General features: G+C 34.0%; 1 protein-coding gene across 1 annotated transcript; it reads left to right on the forward strand.

Annotated features, from left to right (window-relative positions):
• Positions 1–297: 297 nt before the first annotated feature.
• Positions 298–19,807, forward strand: LOC134274984 (mitofusin-2-like). Its single transcript, XM_062757229.1, has 19 exons — positions 298–451; positions 820–1,041; positions 1,317–1,434; positions 1,636–1,798; positions 2,012–2,133; positions 12,513–12,621; positions 12,802–12,915; positions 13,201–13,354; positions 13,482–13,549; positions 13,703–13,824; positions 14,160–14,286; positions 14,448–14,552; positions 15,681–15,783; positions 17,474–17,694; positions 17,832–17,948; positions 18,304–18,500; positions 18,824–18,958; positions 19,214–19,727; positions 19,788–19,807. The coding sequence occupies exons 2-18, from the start codon at positions 837–839 to the stop codon at positions 19,281–19,283; spliced, it is 2,250 nt and encodes a 749-aa protein (XP_062613213.1). The 5' UTR covers positions 298–451; positions 820–836; the 3' UTR covers positions 19,284–19,727; positions 19,788–19,807.
• Positions 19,808–21,971: the final 2,164 nt, after the last annotated feature.

Genomic DNA, 21,971 nt, shown 5'->3' on the forward strand with positions numbered 1-21,971 from the left:
TTGAGTTTTGTAGATTCTTCGTTGAAATATATCTTCCACTGCATGTTATGAAATCTTTAAACTTAAACGTTTAAGAGACGTCGACTGTAATATTGGGTTTACACTAATATGAGAAATGAAGCTATCAGAACTTGCTTGTTTTTGTTTTATTTTTTCTTCGACACTAATCTTTTTTATTTCTTAAATCAAAGATTTTAAAACTAAAGATCAGTGAGTTTTGTGTTTAACAAGTTGATCAATTCCCCATTCAATTTGACAAATAAAACCCATCAACAAAGCAACTGCGTATGAGTTAATTTTCGAACTTTCGGTTTCATTATCAGAAAAAAAAATTGGGGAAAGGCATGGGGTTGCGTGATGTATGATGCTTTTTATCAAAAGAGCGTAAGAAGCACTTGTTTAATATCAAACGCTAATATATTCCCTATTCAGAGACATTAACATCATACAGGTAAGAAACGAAGACTAAATTTGCTTTCAGTTTCAGTCTGTGTCCTTCAGTTGTTATTATTAGTTATGCAAGGATGTTTTTAATTTTCTTGTGTGTTTTTAAATTGTGGTAAAAAAAAAAAGAATGCAGATAATTTTTTTTTGTATTTCTTACCATTGAGTATATTTATCTTCATTGATAAATCTATATCGAATCAGAAATGGGGAATATGACAGCTAAAATTATTTCGAATTTCCTCTAATTGTGAACTTAATGATTTGAAGACATCCTGTGGAGTTCCTCAACTTACAAATATGTATTTGCATTATCATGATTACCAATCTTTCATTTTGAAAAAAAAACAATAAAAATTGTGTTTAAATTTTCAGAAATGCATTAAAGTACCATGTCAGGAAAATTAGATAAAACATATTCAATGGATGAATCACAGAGGGGACAGGGGGACAGGAAGGACCACAGGAGTCTGGGAAATGGCAAACATGCAAGGTCCCAGTCACCACTGAAATTTTTTGCTGAGGCCAAGAAAAGCATCAATGATGTGTTCCAAGACATTGCAGATTATGTCAGGGAATCACAAGTGTTTCTTAAAGGTATGGTCTGACATGCTGTTGTGATTTCTTCAGAGTTGATAAAAAATGTTTTGTCCCACTCTTTAAAAAATATATATACATTTGTACATGTATTGTGATACTTGTAAGTAAATTCATTTTGAAATGCTAGACTATTTTACTTGATGTATTTTGACATTTAGTTTTACTCAAAATTCAAGCAAAGATAACTCTATACTTGTATAGGCAATGGTTTATATCAGATTATGAATGCATAACAAAAAGATGTAGAACAATTTTTTTCATGTTTTTGGCAGAGTTGCCTGAGAAATGCCAATGTGAAAGTGCAAAACAAGTTAATGAGTTTGGAAACATGATTAACGGAATAATTGAAGTACTTACCAGGAACCACATGAAAGTGGTGTTTTTTGGAAGGTATGACATTTCAAGATACTCATAAGAAATGATCTAACTTTGATTGCTTTGTCACTTGCCGGGTTTACTAATATGAATCTGTTTTTGAAATCGTGTTTGTTAGGAATTATAATTACTAGTTATCATATTCATACCCAGTATATACTATCTGCTTTATTTATTTATGTGATAGTATTTAAAACTCTGTAATCTAATCTTTAGAACCTCCAATGGAAAGAGTACGACAATCAATGCTATGTTGAGAAACAAGATAATGCCGAGTGGGATCGGGCATACGACTCACTGTTTTATCCAGGTGGAGGGCTGCGAGTCGTCAGAGGGATTCCTGTTAACGGAGGACTCCGACCAACAAAAGAGCATCCATGTAATCATTTCAGACATTTCAGATGTAGAAAAATTATTTTTGGTAAAAAGATTATTTATAAAATATGCTGTAAAGATAAAGGATTTATTGTGTTGTGTTCTTTGGATATTTTTCTGTCTTCATTATTAAAAGTGTTACAGAAGATCGAAAATAAGGGGTGTGAATTGTTTCACAAATATGATTTTATTTTTAAAAACATCATGTCTTTTACAGGATATAAAACAGTTGGCCTCAGCTTTGAGTAAAGTTAAGCTGAAAGAAAACTCTTTAATCAGAATCTTGTGGCCAAAGGACAAGTGTAAATTTCTAAGAGAAGACGTTGTCTTTTTAGACAGGTAAACACAATATATTCATATATGGTTCAATACGTAAGGTTTTCACAAAAGAATGCTTACTGTTGCGAGATGTGTATTGTTTTATTATGTATATATAATTAGTAACATTAAGTTTCTTGAACATTCCAGAGTGGTCAACATGTTTGGTCATTTTATCTAGAACATTCTTAAATTTTGTGTATGTCCAGATTGTTCCAGTAATATCATGTTTTAACATTTTCTAGAATATTCTAGATTTATAATACTGTATAAATACCCTGTCAATTCAATGCATAGATATACAATAATTGTGGATACTTTGTCGTATAAGCACTATTGAGATATAAATGGGATATAATTTCACTGGGACATTGTGTGCAGCAACGGACACTCTGATGTATGTATTCTTAGATTCTTGCTAAGTTTGTACTTTATGTTTCATATACTTATTATATATTACTGTAAATAAATTATTGTTAAGTTTAAATTGTGTTATTGATCTTTGCTGGCATTTAGGGTTATTCTGACCCATAACAGAATTGGGGGCTCGTCCGGGATAAAGAATTTTTGCACTTTTGCAGTTTATTGTCATAATTTTGCTCATTAATTTTTTGTTAAATTAAATTATAAGCCAGCAGAAATCAACATGGTGTTTTCGGTCACAGACTTTCTTAGTTCACCAAGTGTTCAGGTTTTTGATACGTTAAAAAAGGATGACTTGATCGCATTAGGTTTGCATTTTGGGTTAGATGTTAAATCCTCTCAGAGAAAGCAAGACATTAGAATTAAGGTTGCAAACAAACTAGTAGAAGAAAACATCTTTGAAAAATACGATCTTCCAGAATATACAGTTAAATCAGAGTTAGGCTCTTACAAAATGGCAGAATATCAGTTTCAATTAGAGTTAGAGAAAATGCGATTAGAAAGAGAAAAATTAGAAAGAGAAGATCGAGAAAAAGAAAGAGAAGAGCGAGAAAGAGAAAGAGAAGAACGAGAGCGTGAACGAAAATTTGAATTAGACAAATTAGCAGCAGAAAGAGAAGAGCGTGCAATGAACTTTGAATTAGAGAAATTAAAATTACAAAACCAACCAGAACCGTCAGTTGTCAAAACTGAATTTGACGCAGCAAAAAACATTAGGTTAGTTCCGAAATTTCAAGAAAAATCTGTAGACAAATATTTTCCCCAATTCGAAAAAGTCGCAGAGAATCTTAAATGGCCACAACACGTTTGGTCAACAATGTTACAAAGTGTACTGGTTGGAAAAGCGGCTGAGGTATACTCTGCACTAGGGGTAGTTGAGAGTTCAGACTATGAGAAGGTCAAAGCAGCAATATTAAAAGCATATGAATTAGTACCTGAAGCATATAGACAAAAGTTTAGAAAGTATAGAAAGTTTGATAATCAAACATTTGTTGAATTTTCACGAGAGAAAGAAGATTTATTCGATCACTGGTTTAGATCCAAGAAACTTGATAAAACTTTTGCTAATTTGCGCCAAGTCATCCTGGTAGAAGAGTTTAAGGAGTGTGTTCCTCAAGATTTGAAAACACATTTAGAAGATAAGAATGTGAAAACTCTTGAAGAGGCAGCAGTCATATCTGATACTTATGCTCTGTCTCATAAAAAGAATTTTGTTTCAAGATCTCAGACTAGCAGTAATTCTACCAATTCAGACACATATAAAAAGAGTGGTTCAGGGTCTCAGTCTTTCACAAGTTCCCAGTCTCCATCCCAAGGTGGTTTTAAGTCCGGTCCAGGACGTGTTGAAGGATCGTCTGGAATAGGGTCGCTTCCTACTTGTAGTTATTGTAAGAAAAAGGGTCATCTGATCAGTGAATGCTTTAAACTCAAGAGAAAAAATGATTTTGATAAAACTCAACCACACGCTTGTGCGGCAGTTAGAGGTGATAGAGAAGCCTTAGTTTCGATTTGTTCTGACACTCCTGATGTCCAGGGTTCACAGTCCAGTGCTATTGATTCTATGGAGGATTATAAGCCCTTTATGTCTCAGGGATTTGTTTCACTCGGTGACTCTAGCGAAATAAAACCTGTCCAGATTTTGAGAGATACTGGTGCTGCACAGACGTTATTGTTAGAGGGCGTGCTTCCTTTGTCTGAGCAGACTTCTACTGGTGGGTCAGTTTTATTACAGGGTGTGGAGCTAGGCGTCATTGATGTTCCCCTGCATAGAATTAGTTTGAAGTCGGATTTAGTTACTGGACCTGTTATCGTAGGTGTTCGACCTACTCTTCCCGTTCCAGGCATTTCTTTGCTGCTAGGCAATGATTTAGCTGGTGGAAAAGTTGTACCAGATCCTATAGTTTGTGAGAAAATCAATCCAGATGTCATGTGCGATGATGAAGATGATGACATTTATCCAGCCTGTGCTGTTACTAGAGCGATGGCCAGAAGACGAGAAATGGAGGCAGACCATACTCAAGCCTTTGACAAAACGAATTCCTCTGTTGATATTGATTTGAATGACACTTTCTTATCTGACCTTGATGGCACTCAAACCAACAAGGAACCACACAATATCAAGAAGCAAGAGCAGAAAGAACTGTTACCAAAACTTGGTGGTGAGGATGATGAGTTGCATCCACTAGTTAGCCAAGGCAAGGACATCCTCAGCCGAGAACGTTTACTCTCTGAACAACATAAAGACCCAGATATCATTCAACTTAGTAAGAGGGCACTTCCACCAGAAGAGGCTACTAAAGTTGGAGAATGCTTCTATATGAAAGATGGCATCCTTATGCGAAAATGGCGACCACCTGATGCTTCTCCAGATGAAGTGTGGCGTGTTGTTCACCAGATTGTGGTCCCAGCTGCTTATCGTCGAGATGTCATGAGTTTAGCTCACGATACACCTATGGCTGGTCATTTAGGTATCAATAAGACTTATAATAGGATTTTGAGTCATTTTTATTGGCCTAAGCTAAGAAAGGATGTTTCGAAGTTTTGCAAGTCATGCCATGTCTGTCAGATGGTAGGTAAACCAAATCAGAAGATACCATCTGCTCCTCTCCAACCCATTCCAGCTTTTGAAGAACCGTTTAGTCGAGTGTTGGTGGATTGTGTAGGACCTTTGCCTAGGACCAGAACTGGAAACCAGTATTTACTTACCATTATGTGTACATCCACTCGATTTCCTGAAGCCATACCTCTAAGGAATATAAAGGCAAAGAGCATAGTTAAGGCCCTAACCAAGTTTTTCAGTTTTGTAGGAGCACCCAAGGCAATTCAGTTGGATCAAGGCTCAAATTTTATGTCGGGGTTGTTCCAGCAAGTCATGCATGAGTTGGGTATAAGGCAATATAGATCAACTGCTTATCATCCTGAGTCTCAGGGAGCGCTAGAACGTTTTCATCAAACCTTAAAAACAATGCTGAAGACCTATTGTTACCAGTATGAAAAAGAATGGGACGAAGGGGTTCATCTTGTGCTATTTGCTGCACGAGAAGCAGTCCAGGAGTCTCTTGGGTTCAGTCCTTTTGAATTGGTGTTCGGTCATACAGTTAGAGGTCCTTTGAAATTGCTGAAGGAAAAGTGGCTGACTGAGACTAGTGATCTTAATCTTTTAGATTATGTGTCTGATTTCAAAGAAAAACTTTACAATGCTTGTAAATTAGCACAAGGAAATTTGAAGAGTTCTCAGTTAAAAATGAAAATGTGGTATGACAAAGATGCTAGAAATAGGGTGTTTAAGCCAGGTGATAAGGTTCTTGTATTTTTACCTATTCCTGGTCATCCTTTACAGGCCAGATTTTATGGCCCTTATGAAATTGAAAGCAAGATTAGTGATGTAAACTATGTAGTTAAGACACCAGGTCGACGTAAAGAGAAACGGGTTTGTCACATTAACATGTTAAAAGAGTATTTTGAAAGGTGTGACCGAAATTCTGTAAAACCAGTTTCCACTTTAGCCAACGCTAAGACTGTTCAAAATTGTATTGAGAATGATACGAGTGTAGAGATGAATGAGAAAGATTGTAATCAGAGTGTTCGTTTGAAAAACTCAGAAATTTTGGCTGATTTTGATGCCAAACTTGGACATTTGAACATTCATCAAAAAGAACAAGTTAAAAACTTGATGAATGAGTATCATCAAATCTTTTCGGATGTTCCAAAGAAAACTAATGCAGCTTGTCATGATGTCATAGTGAGTGACGTTCTGCCACATCCGTACCGTCTGAATCCAATAAAATTGCAGTACCTAAGAAGGGAAGTGCAGTACATGTTGGACAATGACATTGTTGAACCTAGTAAAAGTGATTGGAGCTCACCATGTATTCTTGTACCAAAACAAGACGGTTCGTACCGATTATGTACAGACTTTAGAAAGGTGAATTCTGTTACCAAAACTGATTCATACCCAATACCTAGAATCGATGACTGTATTGACAACATTGGAAACGCCAAATTTGTCAGTAAATTTGACCTGTTGAAAGGCTACTGGCAAGTGCCGTTAACAGAAAGAGCAAAAGAAATATCTGCTTTTGCTACACCAGATGGACTTTACCAGTATAAAGTAATGCCTTTTGGCATGAAAAACGCACCGGCAACATTCCAAAGGATGATTCACTCCCTTCTTCAAGACCTTGAGGGATGCGAGGCCTACATTGATGATGTCGTCATATACAGCAACACATGGGACGAACATCTCCGAATCATGCGTGCTTTATTTGACATTTTAGCTAAAGCAAACTTAACTGTGAATCTTAAGAAGAGCGAATTTTGTCATGCTTATGTAGAGTATTTAGGTCATAAAGTAGGTCAAGGTTATGTTACACCCATAATGGCTAAAGTGGAAGCTATTGCAAAGTTCCCGATTCCTACAAACAAGAAAGAATTAATGAGGTTTTTGGGCATGGCTGGGTTTTACAGAAAATTTTGTCCAAATTTTTCCTCAGTTGTTAGTCCACTTACAAATCTTTTACAAAAGAGGGTTAAATTTGAATGGACAAAGGACTGTGAAAAATCCTTCCATAAAATCAAATCTGTCCCTATGAGCAATCCAGTTCTGTCAACTCCAAATTTTTCTAAGCAATTTAAGCTTACTGTTGATGCTAGTGATGTTGGAATCGGGGCAGCTTTGTTTCAAGAACATAGTGATAATGTAGATAGAGTTGTTTCTTATTTTTCAAAGAAACTTACAAAATGTCAACAAAACTATTCCACCATTGAAAAGGAATGCCTTGCTTTGTTGTTAGCTTTACAGCATTTTGATGTTTATTTGAATGTTACTTTGCATCCAATTCTTGTATATACGGATCACAACCCCCTGACATTTTTGCATAAATTGTCAAACAAGAATCAAAGACTGACTAGATGGAGTTTGTTGTTACAAGAATACAACATAACAATTAAGCATATCAAAGGCAAAGACAATGTTATTGCAGACGCTTTGTCAAGAGTATCGTAAACATACTAGATTTTGTATTAATGTACAAAACTTTTATTTTAATAATATAAGTTTTCATTGACATTCAAACTTTTTTAAGGGGGGAGGTGTTGTGAGATGTGTATTGTTTTATTATGTATATATAATTAGTAACATTAAGTTTCTTGAACATTCCAGAGTGGTCAACATGTTTGGTCATTTTATCTAGAACATTCTTAAATTTTGTGTATGTCCAGATTGTTCCAGTAATATCATGTTTTAACATTTTCTAGAATATTCTAGATTTATAATACTGTATAAATACCCTGTCAATTCAATGCATAGATATACAATAATTGTGGATACTTTGTCGTATAAGCACTATTGAGATATAAATGGGATATAATTTCACTGGGACATTGTGTGCAGCAACGGACACTCTGATGTATGTATTCTTAGATTCTTGCTAAGTTTGTACTTTATGTTTCATATACTTATTATATGAGCCTCGTCGGATAGAAATCGACCTTATGGCAAAATTTATCGAATTTGCAATTTTTGTGTTTTTTAATGGTCCATGTAAAACCATTACAAAAACTGAAAACGGAATCAAAATATCTTCATTTATAACAAAGTTATTACATTTTGAAATTGGTATGTTTGCAAAATTAACTCTGAGCATATCGTGTTTTTTTTTCACGATTCAATTGTGACGTCATGGTTTATTCTCAGTTGTTCGGTAGGGCACCTGTCAACGCGTAGCAATCCAATCGGTCATCATGTCTAAGTTAAAAGAATTGCTTAATAAATGACAAAAAAGATGATCATGATGTACAATCCCAAATACTGTGTTAATTTTATTTTAAATCCTTTAAAAAGCGAATACTCAACACTCCCCCCCCCCCCCCCCCAAGATCTTTAATTTCTACTTTTCTGTCTTTCGTACCGACAGCTTTGTCTGTATGAATAACTGAACTTTCAATAAACCAAATTTAGATCTACACTATGCTACTTTTACGTTTGATAAAGCCGGTATCCTCAAAGCTTGCAGTAGAGCGCTCGCTCCGTGATCGGGAGGTCGTGAGTTCGTATCTCGGCCGCGACTGACCTAGTCATTAAAATGGGTAGCAACTGTTCCTTCGCCATGCGCTCGGCACTTTGAAGTGAAAGTTGCGGGTCCTTCGGATGAGACCTTAAAAACCGAGGCCCCGTGTCAGCGGCAGGCGTTGGCACGATAAAGATCCCTCACTGCTCAATGGCCCTGAGTGCCGAGTACAGGTCAAAATTTGAAGCTCTTCACCGGCATACGGTGACGTCTCCATATGAGTGAAAAATTCTCGAGAGGGACATTAAACAATGCTGTAGATTCCTTATTTTTCGCGAGTACTTTTTATCGCGATCTTGGCCTTTAACGTCAAATCGCGAGAATTTTAATTCGCGAATGGATGGTTGATTAACAAAATTTCCATAGATTTCAGCACCATAAAAATAAAAGCGAGTAATATTTTTTCGCGAGTGATGCTTCTCGCGAAATTACGCGGAAATAAATTCCTCGCGTATAATTAGGAATCTACAGTATACAATCAATCAAAGCTTGCAAGTTATAGTTAACACACTGTTTGATTTTACGTAATCACCATGTAAAGGAAATGGGAACCAATGAGATCGAGTCAAAATTTACAGGGATCCGAATTCGATCTCAGAAATACCTAGTTTCTTACACAAATTAAATACATGAACCATGCAGCCAATAAAATCACAACTTAAATCATGCTACAATAATTATTCCTAAATTAAATTTAAAAAAATCACATCCATATGTATATACATCGTGGTTACGTGAAATCAAACATGGTGTGATACTAGCCCTGTCTCTAAAAGAAAGCTCATTTTATTAGGATTTTCCCACCCAAAACCGTTTCTACTGCAGCCACATTCACCTTCAGATAGCTAGTTCATATATATACACCCTCCTTTCCTCTACATCATTCTCGCTTGGTTGTAATTTGGACGGATAGCTCGACAAAAAGTTAGCCACTATGTCTTTACATTATTAACCCCCCCCCCCTCCCCCTCCTAGTAAAAACCCAATCGTCTTTTCATCAAATGTCTATTATCCATAATGTATAGAAAAATAAATAGGTAAATATATATGTACACATTATGGATTTATTGAACTTTGCTTAATGCCGAGTGGGCAAAATTTCAGCAATTATCGGCGGAAAATTTTTATCTGTTGCATGCAAAATACATGTAGTTGATAACCTTAATATAGGGAACTAATTAACGTCCGTCCGACGGACTATATTTCAAAAATATGTTAACCGTTAAAAAAGACTTCTCTCTGTGTTCATCAACAAAATATCTCAATGTACAAAATTTTACTTTAAAAATCAATTTGATGTAAATAATCTAAAATTCATTGTAAAATAAAATAATAACCATGCATCGTTCGTACATTTTTGATTAACTTCGTTTGTAAGAGACCCCACCTAATTTTAGAAGAATAAGATTTATAGTTAGATGTAGAGGAAATTTAGTCACTAGAAACATAATTGTATACACATTGGCTGAAATTCTCGACTCAATAAGAATGCATGCATTATTTTTGGAAGATGAATTTTCATTTGATTTTTGTTCTTTATAGCATATATTTTATCATCATCGGATACCCAAGGATGATCTCATCTTCACTCATCACCGGGTGATAAGTAAAGACGAGATCACTCGTGGATTTCCGACGATGATAGTTTATTTGTAAAGCAACATTCTAATGCATTTGAAAAAGAGATTTTACATAACGTTTACAAAATATTTTCACCAACAGAAAAAATGAAGGGATATCAATATGAATTTCAGAAATGCAAAAATTATAATTTCTTTGTTTTCTGGAGTATTAGAAATGCATTGAGGGAAAGAAAAAGAAAAACACAAGCTATGTTGAATTACCATATAAAACCATGTGCCAGAACATTTTCTTTCTTTTACAATTCAATTAACTGCAAACAAACTAAATGTTAAAAAGAGAATTGATTACGTACAGACTGTATTGGGAATGTCTTAATAAATATTTTATTAGGAAAAAATATTAGAAAAAAAAAAAATAAATAATTCTATGAATTAGATAGTCGGATTCAGCTGGGTACGTAGGATTCTAAAATAAATTATATCATATTTAGCCAGCGAGGTAGCTTTATATACATGTATGCTGACTTAAGACCCCCCCCCCCCCCCCCCCCCCCCCCAAAAAAAAGAAAAAAAACATTAACTCTCCTTTAGAGAAAATTAATATATGAAGGCACGCGGCGTACGCATCGACAATATTCTGCTATCCCGTTCCTAACCCAGTCCAACACAACACTTATAAAATTATAGACATTTCATAATTATTTGTTTTATGATTTAGTAAATAAAAAAAATCAAATAAAAAATGAGATTTATAATTAAGTTTTCTGTTGTGGGTATCCACCCTCTCTTTAAAAAAAGAGAATTGTAGAAGAATTTTATAATGAAGAGAACGTTTTGATGTTATAATTGAAAGTCTTGGTACAAAACAAAACCATATTCCTATTATTCACAAACAGGTGAAATCCTGCTCAAGGTGATTTTTGCAGAAAATTTTGGTATTAACGGGGTTCAAAATACTTAACATTATGTTGAATATTTAAGAACACCTTTCACAAAACTATTGTTTTTTTTTTTTTTACATCCGACTATAGAGTAATTTTTTTGGTTTACAACTCTTTAAAATATTAATAACGTAGAAGGATATGTTTTACAAACCGGGCCCATCTTCTAACATTTGCGCCAGCCAAGTTAAAGAAATTTAAAAATCATAGATAATCCATCGTCGGTATTTTTATAAACTTGCAAAATAATGAGTGAAATATTTAAGAAAATTAACTTAAAATCCGGTAATGGAAGAGAGACAAAAGTTAAGATAGAGAAAAAAACATCTCTTTTAAGGAAATGATTCCCCGTGTTGAGCCTCTTTTTGCGTCAAAGGGAAGCAACTTGCACAATTTATCGAATCCAGTCGCTTCGGACAATACATGTTTCCGTTTGAGAATTACTGATATATAAAGAAATTGCCTTAAACAATACCAGCATTATTTGTTTCTTGATAATATTGTAGATAGAAAAATGCGTTTTAAAAGTCGTTGAATAGTGGCCTTTGTACATTTTGTACTGAATCGATATGCCTAGCTATGTTTTTTTTGTTTTTTTTTTGGTTGATTGGTTAATTTCTGTCATAAATTTGAAAATACACGTAAATTCATTCAAAGACATGAAACATTAAAGTATATCTAATATAATATTGCGATTTTAATCGTGAATGATTGAATACATGTGCACACGATGACAGTAAATGAAGATGACACACTAGGCTATTACTGCATCAGTACATGTGCGATTTCTGTGCCAGATTACGTCTCCTATGGCTAAAATTTATACTCTAAACTACAATAAAAAATATATTCTGTACTTCCTCAGTAATGCACCATGCCATTTTTCCTTTGCTATATGTCTACCAACTTAACATTTATCTGGTGTAAGATATGGCCTAACGTCTTCTGCTGTTTGAAAAAAAAATAAGTGTAGATCGGACTCGGCATTCCTCTGGCTTATGTTTACACTGATCCATAAAAAATAAGGCTCTATGAAGGGGAATACATTTAAAATTTGTTTATTTTATTAGTACATGTTTAAATTGATCCGATTTTTTGAAGGAAAAAATCTTTGAACTGCAGTTGACGATGTCTAAAAAATTTCTTAACGTGAAAGCCATGTGTAGTAAAAATACCGGGAAATTTTTCTCAACTTTATTCGCTTTTTTCTCATTATGACGTTGCATACGATAAGGTCGATTTCTATCCGACGAGGCTCATATATTACTGTAAATAAATTATTGTTAAGTTTAAATTGTGTTATTGATCTTTGCTGGCATTTAGGGTTATTCTGACCCATAACATTACAACAGTTAATCTTAAAATGCTGTCTTTGATCTTGACAGCCCAGGAATTGATGTGACACCTGATTTAGATGATTGGATTGATAACCATTGTTTAGATGCTGATGTGTTTGTCTTAGTGGCCAATGCTGAATCAACACTAATGCAAACAGTATGTATTAAAATGGTCATTTGATATGAAAAATGTTTGCTTTTGTCAGACCTACGTGTATATGTGAAATCACCAAATAAGCTCAGTCATCAAATGTTATAAAATTCTTGTAAAGAGTGCCATATGTATATAAACTTCAACTTTTCCCTGGTTTAATGATTACATTTTTTTTCCCAACAGGAAAAGAATTTTTTCCATAAAGTGAGTTCAAGGTTGTCCAAACCCAACATATTTATTCTACAGAACAGATGGGACATTTCTGTTGGAGAAGACGATCCAGAGGAGATTGAACAGGTGAAACATAGACCTACATTTAAAATGTCTTAAAATGCTGTAAATAGATTTTCTAAAATTCCATGTTTTTCATATTTTAGATATACTAGTGTCTATGTAAAACTCTTTTAAGATTATAAAGGGTAGTCAAATTACAATCGTTTAGTTTTTCTAAATTTAATAAATTCATTTATTTTTTATTTAAATCCCATTGAAACAAAATTCTTCCCATACATTTCATCTTTCAATCAATGCCTTGATAATGAGTATGCATGCATGTTGTAATGCTTCAGCTGAATTGAATAGGTCAAAGAGCAACATTATCAGAGAAATGTGGAGTTTCTGGCCGATCAGCTGAAGGTGGTCGACAGACAGGAAGCCAAGAATAGAATATTTTTTGTCTCAGCAAAAGAGACGCTGATTTCTCGTCTACACGAAGACAACAAGACTCCTACACCACGTGAGTATGACTTACACAAATCTGAGAAGTTCTTACTTCTGCGTTTTCCCATTTTATTTTTAGTTGATGATTGTTCATCTTGTTTTGAAAAACCTAAAATATAAATCTTTTTTATTTCTATTGGCAGATGGAGTACTTCAAAGAAATTATCAAGAAAGAGCATTTGCATTTGCAAATTTTGAGACTGCATTTGAGGTAAGACCAATACTTTAGTACTGAGAATTGATATATGAAATGTGTAATTTATCAAGATTATACGTGAATGTTAAAGAGGTTTAATTCTTCTTAGTCATACCTAGACTTTTTTTTTTCGAAAATGTATGGTTGATGCCTTTTTTATATTCATAGATCTGTATATCCAAGTCAGCTGTTAAGACAAAGTTTGAGCAACACTCTCAAAGAGGTAAAAACATAACATCTAGTCTTAAAAGCATCATGGAGGAAACCTACCAAAGGAGTCAACAGCAAGGGTAAAGTGTTCTCAGTACACTTACATGTAAAGACTTTGTAAGGTGCTGATGTTAAGGATTTCATATAATATAGTACTGGATAATGTTAGCTGCTGCTGCTTGTTTATTTAACTAAAAATTAAAAGTAAATGAAAAAAAAAATGCTGAAAATTAAATATTTTTTAGAAGTATGTGTAAAGACCCAGAATTTCTGTGCTATTTCTCATTAAATTAGCATATTGTGTGAGCAGTATTTGATATACTGGTAGAATCATCTAACTTCTTCCAAATTTCCATGTACATTTTGTACATGCACTATTTTCCATAAGTATGTGTTTTTCATCTATTTTAAATAGGGATAAATTACAAGAGGTTAAGGGAGAGAGATCAAGTGAGCTGGATTTTCTGGAGAAACAGACACTGATACTGACATCTGAGATGAAGGATAAAATCAAAGCAATAGTGGAAGAAGTAGAGAGAAAGGTCAGGAAAAAGTCATATTGTCTGTATTAACAAATCTCAAGGTCACAGCAGTGCTTTCTGCAAAACTGTACATGCAAACAGTTTTAGCTTATTGTAATATGATAGATAATTTTATTATAAAAACATTCATTTTTCAAAAATATATTTAATTATACTTTCAGGTTTCTTATGCCATGAACATGGAAATCAACCGCCTCTCTGTTTTAGTGGAGGAATTTGACAGACCATTCCATCCAGACGAAATGGTTCTAAGAGTTTATAAAAAGGTCAGATTAAGGAGAAGTTGATTTAATTAATTGAATTCTGCAAATTAGAAATTGTATAACATTTTCTGTGAAGATTTGCATTATAAAAGACAACAATTTTGATGTTCAATGCTGACAAGTCATCTTTCTAATGTGAAATATCAGAAGTTATTTTGACATATTCCACTAATGGATGCAAAGGTTATTGGAGATGAAGGGTAAAATAAAACTACGTATTTGAGTTTGCATCTTGATAAAGATGAGAAAGTTGTACAACTTAATGAATATAGAGTGACATTTACATTTGTTTACTTGTTGCTAAGGAACTCCATGCCCATGTGGAGGAGGGCATCAAGATAAACTTGACTGGGAGGTGCACAGCAAATCTAGTTAGGGCTGTGCAAACTGTACAAATGCACATGCTTGGTAAGGGTCAACACTGACAGTTTGTAAGGGAATTATGGGATCTGATTTCAGAAAATCTCTGACCTGTACCATATCAAGTCGAATATAATTTATATGCAAAAAAGCCTGAACAATTTTCTAGCAATGTTTTCTAATTAATTTTTTAGGGGAAATTCAAATTTTCATTTTTATCAGCAACTTAATAAAAACAAAGAAATTCTAAAAATGAAAAAGAAAAAAATCAGATTCCTGTTTTCCTTTACAAATAAACAAAGCTAGCATGTGCTGTATTTACTACCTTTGGTTTCTTGAATGGTTTGCATACTGTATTTATATCACATTTGGAAGTGACGGGCACAGAATAAACATGGCACTGAAAGCAGATTGCAGAGTAAAAAATTATCATTTGCACATGGATTTTACAATTCTTTACTAAGCTGCTGATCTGCTTGAGTTTTATTCTCTGCCTCTTACATCTTGCCTTTTTTTATGGTATGAATCTTTCAAAGTCAGTAGCAATAAATACCCTTCTAACTTTTATTGCTTTTTTGCTTTAAATTAATTGTCTCAACTTCAAAAATAATTCTTTATTGGTGAGTTGTTCTAAGTCTTATTTACCTTTTCTCAAACATGTGTGAAAGATTCATACCACAAGTTCTATCTTTAGGATTACCAGTTACATTTGTATTCTCTCTTTCAATTTGTGAGTTTCTTTTCATTTGACTCATTATCTCCCCTTGGTAGGAGTTACATGCCTTTGTAGAGGACACAATAGGTAAAAACTTACAGAATCGGTGCTCATATTTGCTGCAATCCACGGTAGAGAAAACCCAGCGCCAGATGGCAGGTAACATTTGTCAGTCAAAAATTGTTTTGAAAAATATCTCTTAAGGGAGGACAGTGATAATTATCATGTAGAAATGGTTCTATTGTGCATGATTTGTTTAGTTTTCTGCTTAGTACAGATATGGTTAGAGAGGGGGGGGGGGGCAAAGCAATGAATATCCCCAAAAATGTTTGAATTAAGTCGTGTACATCAACAATGTTTGCATATGAACTATTATATAATACAACTGTACATAAATTATTACTAGGTTTATACAGATATATACATGTATATACATATTATATGCATCTTTAACTATCAAATACAGATAATTATATAAAAATTATATACTTGCGTGAAGAGAGGCATCAACCTGCAAACTTGTAACTTAGTTTTCTGAAGATTAGCTCTAACAGACTAACTTTAACCTGACTTTTTAGCTCACCTGAGCCGAAGGCTCAAATGAGCTTTTCTGATCACATTTTGTCTGGTGTTCTTCTTTCTCTCCGTCTCTTTCACATTTTCGACTTCCTGTCAAGAACCACTGAACCAATTTCAACCAAACTTGCCACAAAGTATCCTTAGGTGAAGGGGATTCAAATTTGTTCATATGAAGGGCCAAGCCCTCTTCTAAGGGGAGATAATTATGAATTAGTGAAAAATTAATGGCATCATTTAAAAATCTTTTTCTCAAAAACCACTGTGTCAGGAAAGATAAAACTCATGTGGAAGGCGAAGCATCCCCAGGTAGAGTAGATTTAATTTTGTTCAAATCATGACCCCCGGGGCTAGGGTGGGGCCAAAATGGCCGACCCAAGTTTTACATAGGAACATATAGGAAAAATCTGTAAAAATCTTCTCAAGAACCACTGGACCAGAAAAGATGAAACTCATGTAAAATTATCCTCAGGTAGTGTAGATTCAAGTTTGCTGAAATCATGACCCCCGGGGCGAGGGTGGGGCCAAAATGGCTGACCCAAGTTTTACATAGGAATATATAGGAAAAATCTTTTAAAATCTTCTTCTCAAGAACCACTGGAACCAGAAAAGATGAAACTCATGTAAAATTATCCTCAGGTAGTGTAGACTCATATTTGTTCAAATCATGACCCCCGGGGCTAGGGTGGGGCCAAAATGGCCGACCCAAGTTTTACATAGGAATATATAGGAAAAATCTTTAAAAATCTTCTTCTCAAGAACCACTGCACCAGGAAAGATGAAACTCATGCGGAATCATCCTCAAGTAGTGTAGATTCTAGTTTGTTCAAATCATGAACCCCTGGGGGTTAAAATTCAAGCCCCTCCCCCGCCTCAGTAAACTTTCAGTTCTGATCTATGTGCTTTTTCCTAGCCGATGTACTCAGGTGAGCGCTGTGGCCCCTGGACCTCTTGTTAACACTCTTATTGATTTAGAGGGAATGCAGTTTTTTTTATTAAGGAAATAAGAAGTTAATGTTTTCTATGTATGTAGCTTCAATTCAGTTTTTGAAATTTTGCTTGAATGCTTTTAATATTTTTTGTTTTGACATTTTTTCTTCCGTTTTGAAAGAAAATTCTTGATGATTTATTGAATCAATTAAGTTATATGGAATGAATTAAAATGATTTTCATTTAATTGAACACTAATAAAAATTTTGAAATGAATTCTTCATTTTAAGTGTATCAGACAATAAATGAGGATATGGTAATATATTTGATGTTTTTTGGTCAGATCGCCTCTCAGCCTTACTACCTGATGAGAACAGACAGAACCTCGACAATGTTCTGCCAAAGAACCAGTTTGAGATTGCCTATCGCCTGGACTGCAGAAACCTCTGTGCCGATTTCCAGGAGGACATCCAGTTCCGATTTTCCTTTGGAATCACAGCCATGATGGAGAGATTCCTGGGTCCCAAGGGAATGAGAACAGTCTTGACTGGACAGGGCAATACTGTAAGTGTTTGTTTTATAATTTGAATCGATTCCATAGTTTTCATTAGAGAATTCTCTTTGATATGGCCATTGATGAGAATTCTATTGGTGATAAAATCTGGAAAATGGGGTGATGATCCATTGCCTGCTTTTGACAGGTCCCCAGACCAATTCCTGGACAGTCACAGAATAACCAGCTGCTAGTGGGTGTAATTACCACAGTCGCCTCCGTTTCGTCAAGAACAACAATGGGTGCTCTTATAATAGGAGGAGTGGTGAGATTTTCTCTATATATTTCCATTTATTTACTTTTCTTTTCAAGAAATTACCTGTTCAGGAGCCTGCCCAGAATTTATAAGTGTTACTTTAATTCTTACCAGCAGTTCTCCATTCATGCAGAACAAACAATGTGTTTATTTTTTTATATGTATGTACATGTACCAAATCTTTCTGTCAGCTATGTCATGACATTGTCTAGCTCAAAACTTACATGTAAATATAATGAGGCCTTAAATAATTTAACTTCATCAGCTGATACATCTTAGGAAAGAAGGTGTGTTAAAAATAGGTCACCATGTTCTTTAATGTGTCAAACCTGAAATAAAGTCAATGCTTTTTATTTTGTGGTAGGTTGCCAAGGTAGCGGGCTGGCGTATTATTGCTGTGGTGGGGGCCCTGTATGGAGTTCTCTACCTTTACGAGAGAATGACCTGGACCAACAAAGCCAAGGAGAGGGCCTTCAAAAAGCAGTACGTGGATTACGTGGCCAGTAAACTGAAGCTGATAGTAGATCTCACCAGTGCCAACTGTAGCCACCAAGTACAACAGTAAGGACTCTACCGTCACATTGTTCTCTTAGTGCTAATTAAATAAAAACTTTACTGAGTTAATTCTTAGAGAAGTGCTTACATTATACATAGCTACATATTTTCATGCCTTATCATCTGCATATCTTATTTTGAAAAGCATTGAAAGTAAATATACTGATTTTGGATTGATAAAATTATTTGAAGGATTAGATTGTTGAGGGGGAAAAGGATTTTGATGTGTACATGTAATCCAAATATGTTTTTGTGAGTCATGTGTAAATGTAGAGTTATTTTGAAAGATCATTTTGAAAGTTATTAAATAATATTAAAATTTCCCACAGAGAACTGACCAGCACCTTTGCCAGACTTTGTAACCAAGTGGATATTTCCAAACAAGGCTTAGAGGAGGAAATTAACGACCTGGACAGGGAGATTTCACGTCTACGGGATATCAGTTCTAAAGGCAAAACACTCAGGTAAACATTCAGTTACAAAAAATCAAATAATGGACGTTTTGTTAGTGAATGTTCTGACCAATTTATTTTTTTTCATTTTGTCTGCTGAGCATACTAACAATCTTTTGATGAGAAAAGCTTTTGCTTTTGAACTTTTGAAATAGCAAATTGTGTATATATATTTTTTTTCAAAAATTTTTTCAAGTCACATTGCAAATTTATATTTGTGGCACATGTAAAATTAGATCCATTGTAAAATGATTTTCCATTGTACAGAAATAAAGCAGACTACTTGGATAAGAACTTGGACAGTTTTATTCAGAGATATCTGGGACCTATTGAATGAAAGACAAAGTTAGATATGCCATTCCATGGACAAATTGCAGCAATAATCACAACTACAGACAGAAATTCAGAGCCAGGAATAAAATCGCTTGTTATTGGTCATTTTCAGAACAGTGAAAGATATGTCATCCTAATCTTTATAAATTAAATTCTGGTGTTGATTATGTGTAAAGTATGTGTCATGAATTTTCTCAATCTGATAAGAAAAATTACATGTGTATGTGAACATATTAAATTCTTACAATTGTTTTGTAATAAGAAAAGGGAAATGTTTAGCAAATACATTTAGAGCAACAAGTATTCTGTATTTTTTATTTACTGGGAAAGTTTTTATTTATGTATTCTGTAAAATTTTCGGTAGTTCATCACTTACTTTCAGATCAACGTTTTTCCAATATCAATTTTATTTCAATTTCACTGTTAACTGAATAATTTTCAGATCAACGTTTTTCCAATATCAATTTTATTTCAGTTTCACTGTTAACTGAATAATTTGCAAGTATAGCAATCTGACCAAAGCCAGACCTTTATGATTTCGCATAGAGGATCAGATCTGCTATGTGATAGTGTAAATAGAGGTCTGGCTTTAGTCAGACTGCAAATATAGGAACCTGTAATGGAGAAGTTGAGACATTTTATAACGAATAATGTTGCTGAAATTAAAAACTATTATGTTGTACTTATTTATTTAATCATTTTGTTTTGTTATATCACATTATTTATGAAGGTAATTAAATTTAAGTCCATCTACATGTATGATGGGTTATATACATGTATAATTTGAAATATTTGTTTTCATTTACTTGATGGATTTTTCTTATTTAATTACATATTTATGAAATTATTGGAATATTTTTGCTAGCATATTTTATTTTGTTAGATTTTTTTTACTGTATCAAATTTTTAGGTCATTTCTGATTTGTTTCTCACTTAATAAGATAAAATAAAATACACATACATTATTTTATATAATCATGGTCAAGTGATTGCCTTATCAAATGTTTATTGATATAATATGATTCCGTTAATTTTGACTATGGTTAAAAACTTTGTGTATTATATATGCATGTTTTTTGAGAAAGAAATTGATATGACGGCATATAAATTTTTCTGAATTATTAAACTCGGAGTTATTGTTTGGAAGTTAATTAACATATTAGGATACAGTCTGATTACTTATTAGTATCTCAGTTTCAAAGTGCATGTTACAACAGTATGTACATGTATCTTTAACTTAATTTGGTCAAATGAAAATTTTCATATTTTGGCAAAGAGAAATATAGCTATTGTCAACAATTTATAGGTGCATAAACTAGCAGTGTTCAAAACACTCTAGTCCATATAAATATTTTAACCAAACAACATTGTGTAAGGTACATGGATTAGTAATGCATGTACATGTATACAATGAAATCTTTGATGTACATGTGTTTGAAAAAAATTTCATTTTAGCATTTCAAAATGTTACATTGATTAACAGTGTTCTTGCCTTTCTGTTATTTAATGTTGTACTATAGTAGTTATCATTGTATGGTAGTTTTTTAGCTCTACTGGTCAGAGACCAGAAGAGCTTATGCAATAGTAAGGTGTCCGTCGTCCGTCCGTCTGTCTGTCTAGCTGTCCGTCTGTAAACAATTTTTCAAAACGCTACTCCTCCTAGAGTTTTGGTCTGATTTTAATATAACTTGGCACACATGTAGACTATACTAAGATACATAAAATAGTGCATCGGTTTTTGATTTCGATGAACGATTGTTGCCATGGTTACTAAAATTGAATTTTCTGTGAAATTCCTTTAAAATGCTACTACTCCTACAGTTTTGATCTGATTTCAATATTGCTTGGCACACAAGTAGACACAAAGATACATAAAATAGTACATCGGTTTTTGATTTCAATGAACAGTTTCGCCATTGTTACTAAAATTAGAAATGTCTGTGAAATTCCTTTAAAACGCTACTCCTTCTACAGTATCGGTCTGATGGCAATGGTTTCTTTTCTCATCCTTTTTTAGCTCTACTGGTCAGAGACCAGAAGAGCTTATGCGATAGTAATGCGTCTGGCGTCCGTCCGTCTGTCCGTCTGTCTGTCTGTCTGTCCGTCTGTCTGTAAACAATTTTTCAAAATGCTACTCCTCCTACAGTTTTGGTCTAATTTCAATATAACTTGGCACACAAGTAGACTACACTAAGATACATAATTCTGTGTATCGGTTTTTGATTTCGATGAACGGTGTTGCCGTGGTTACTAAAAATAGAAATTTCTGTGAAATTCTTTCAAAATGCTTCTCCTCCTACAGTTTTAGTTTGATTTCAGTATAATTTGGCACACAAGTAGACTACACTAAGATACATAATTCTATGTATCGGTTTTTGATTTCGATGAACAGTGTTGCCGTGGTTACTAAAAATAGAAATTTCTGTGAAATTCTTTCAAAATGCTACTCCTCCTACAGTTTTGGTCTGATTTCAGTATAACTTGGCACACAAGTAGAATACACTAAGATACATAATTCTGTTTATCGGTTTTTGATTTCGATGTACGGTGTTGCCGTGGTTACTAAAAATAGAAATTTCTGTGAAATTCTTTCAAAATGCTACTCCTCCTACAGTTTTGGTCTGATTTCAGTATAACTTGGCACACAAGTAGAATACACTAAGATACATAATTCTGTGTATCGGTTTTTGAT

The sequence above is a fragment of the Saccostrea cucullata genome, unplaced genomic scaffold (assembly GCF_032062105.1).
Source record: "Saccostrea cucullata isolate Sc308-1 unplaced genomic scaffold, CSIRO_AGI_Scuc_v1 ctg7230, whole genome shotgun sequence".
Taxonomy (NCBI): Eukaryota; Metazoa; Mollusca; class Bivalvia; order Ostreida; family Ostreidae; genus Saccostrea; species Saccostrea cuccullata.

Coding starts and splice junctions, on each gene's coding strand:
- LOC134274984 (XM_062757229.1), top strand. CDS start 837: ATGTCAGGAAAATTAGATAAAACATATTCAATGGATGAATCACAGAGG. Junction 12,916..13,200: donor ATCCAGAGGAGATTGAACAG/GTGAAACATAGA, acceptor TGAATTGAATAG/GTCAAAGAGCAACATTATCA. Junction 14,287..14,447: donor TGGAAGAAGTAGAGAGAAAG/GTCAGGAAAAAG, acceptor TTATACTTTCAG/GTTTCTTATGCCATGAACAT.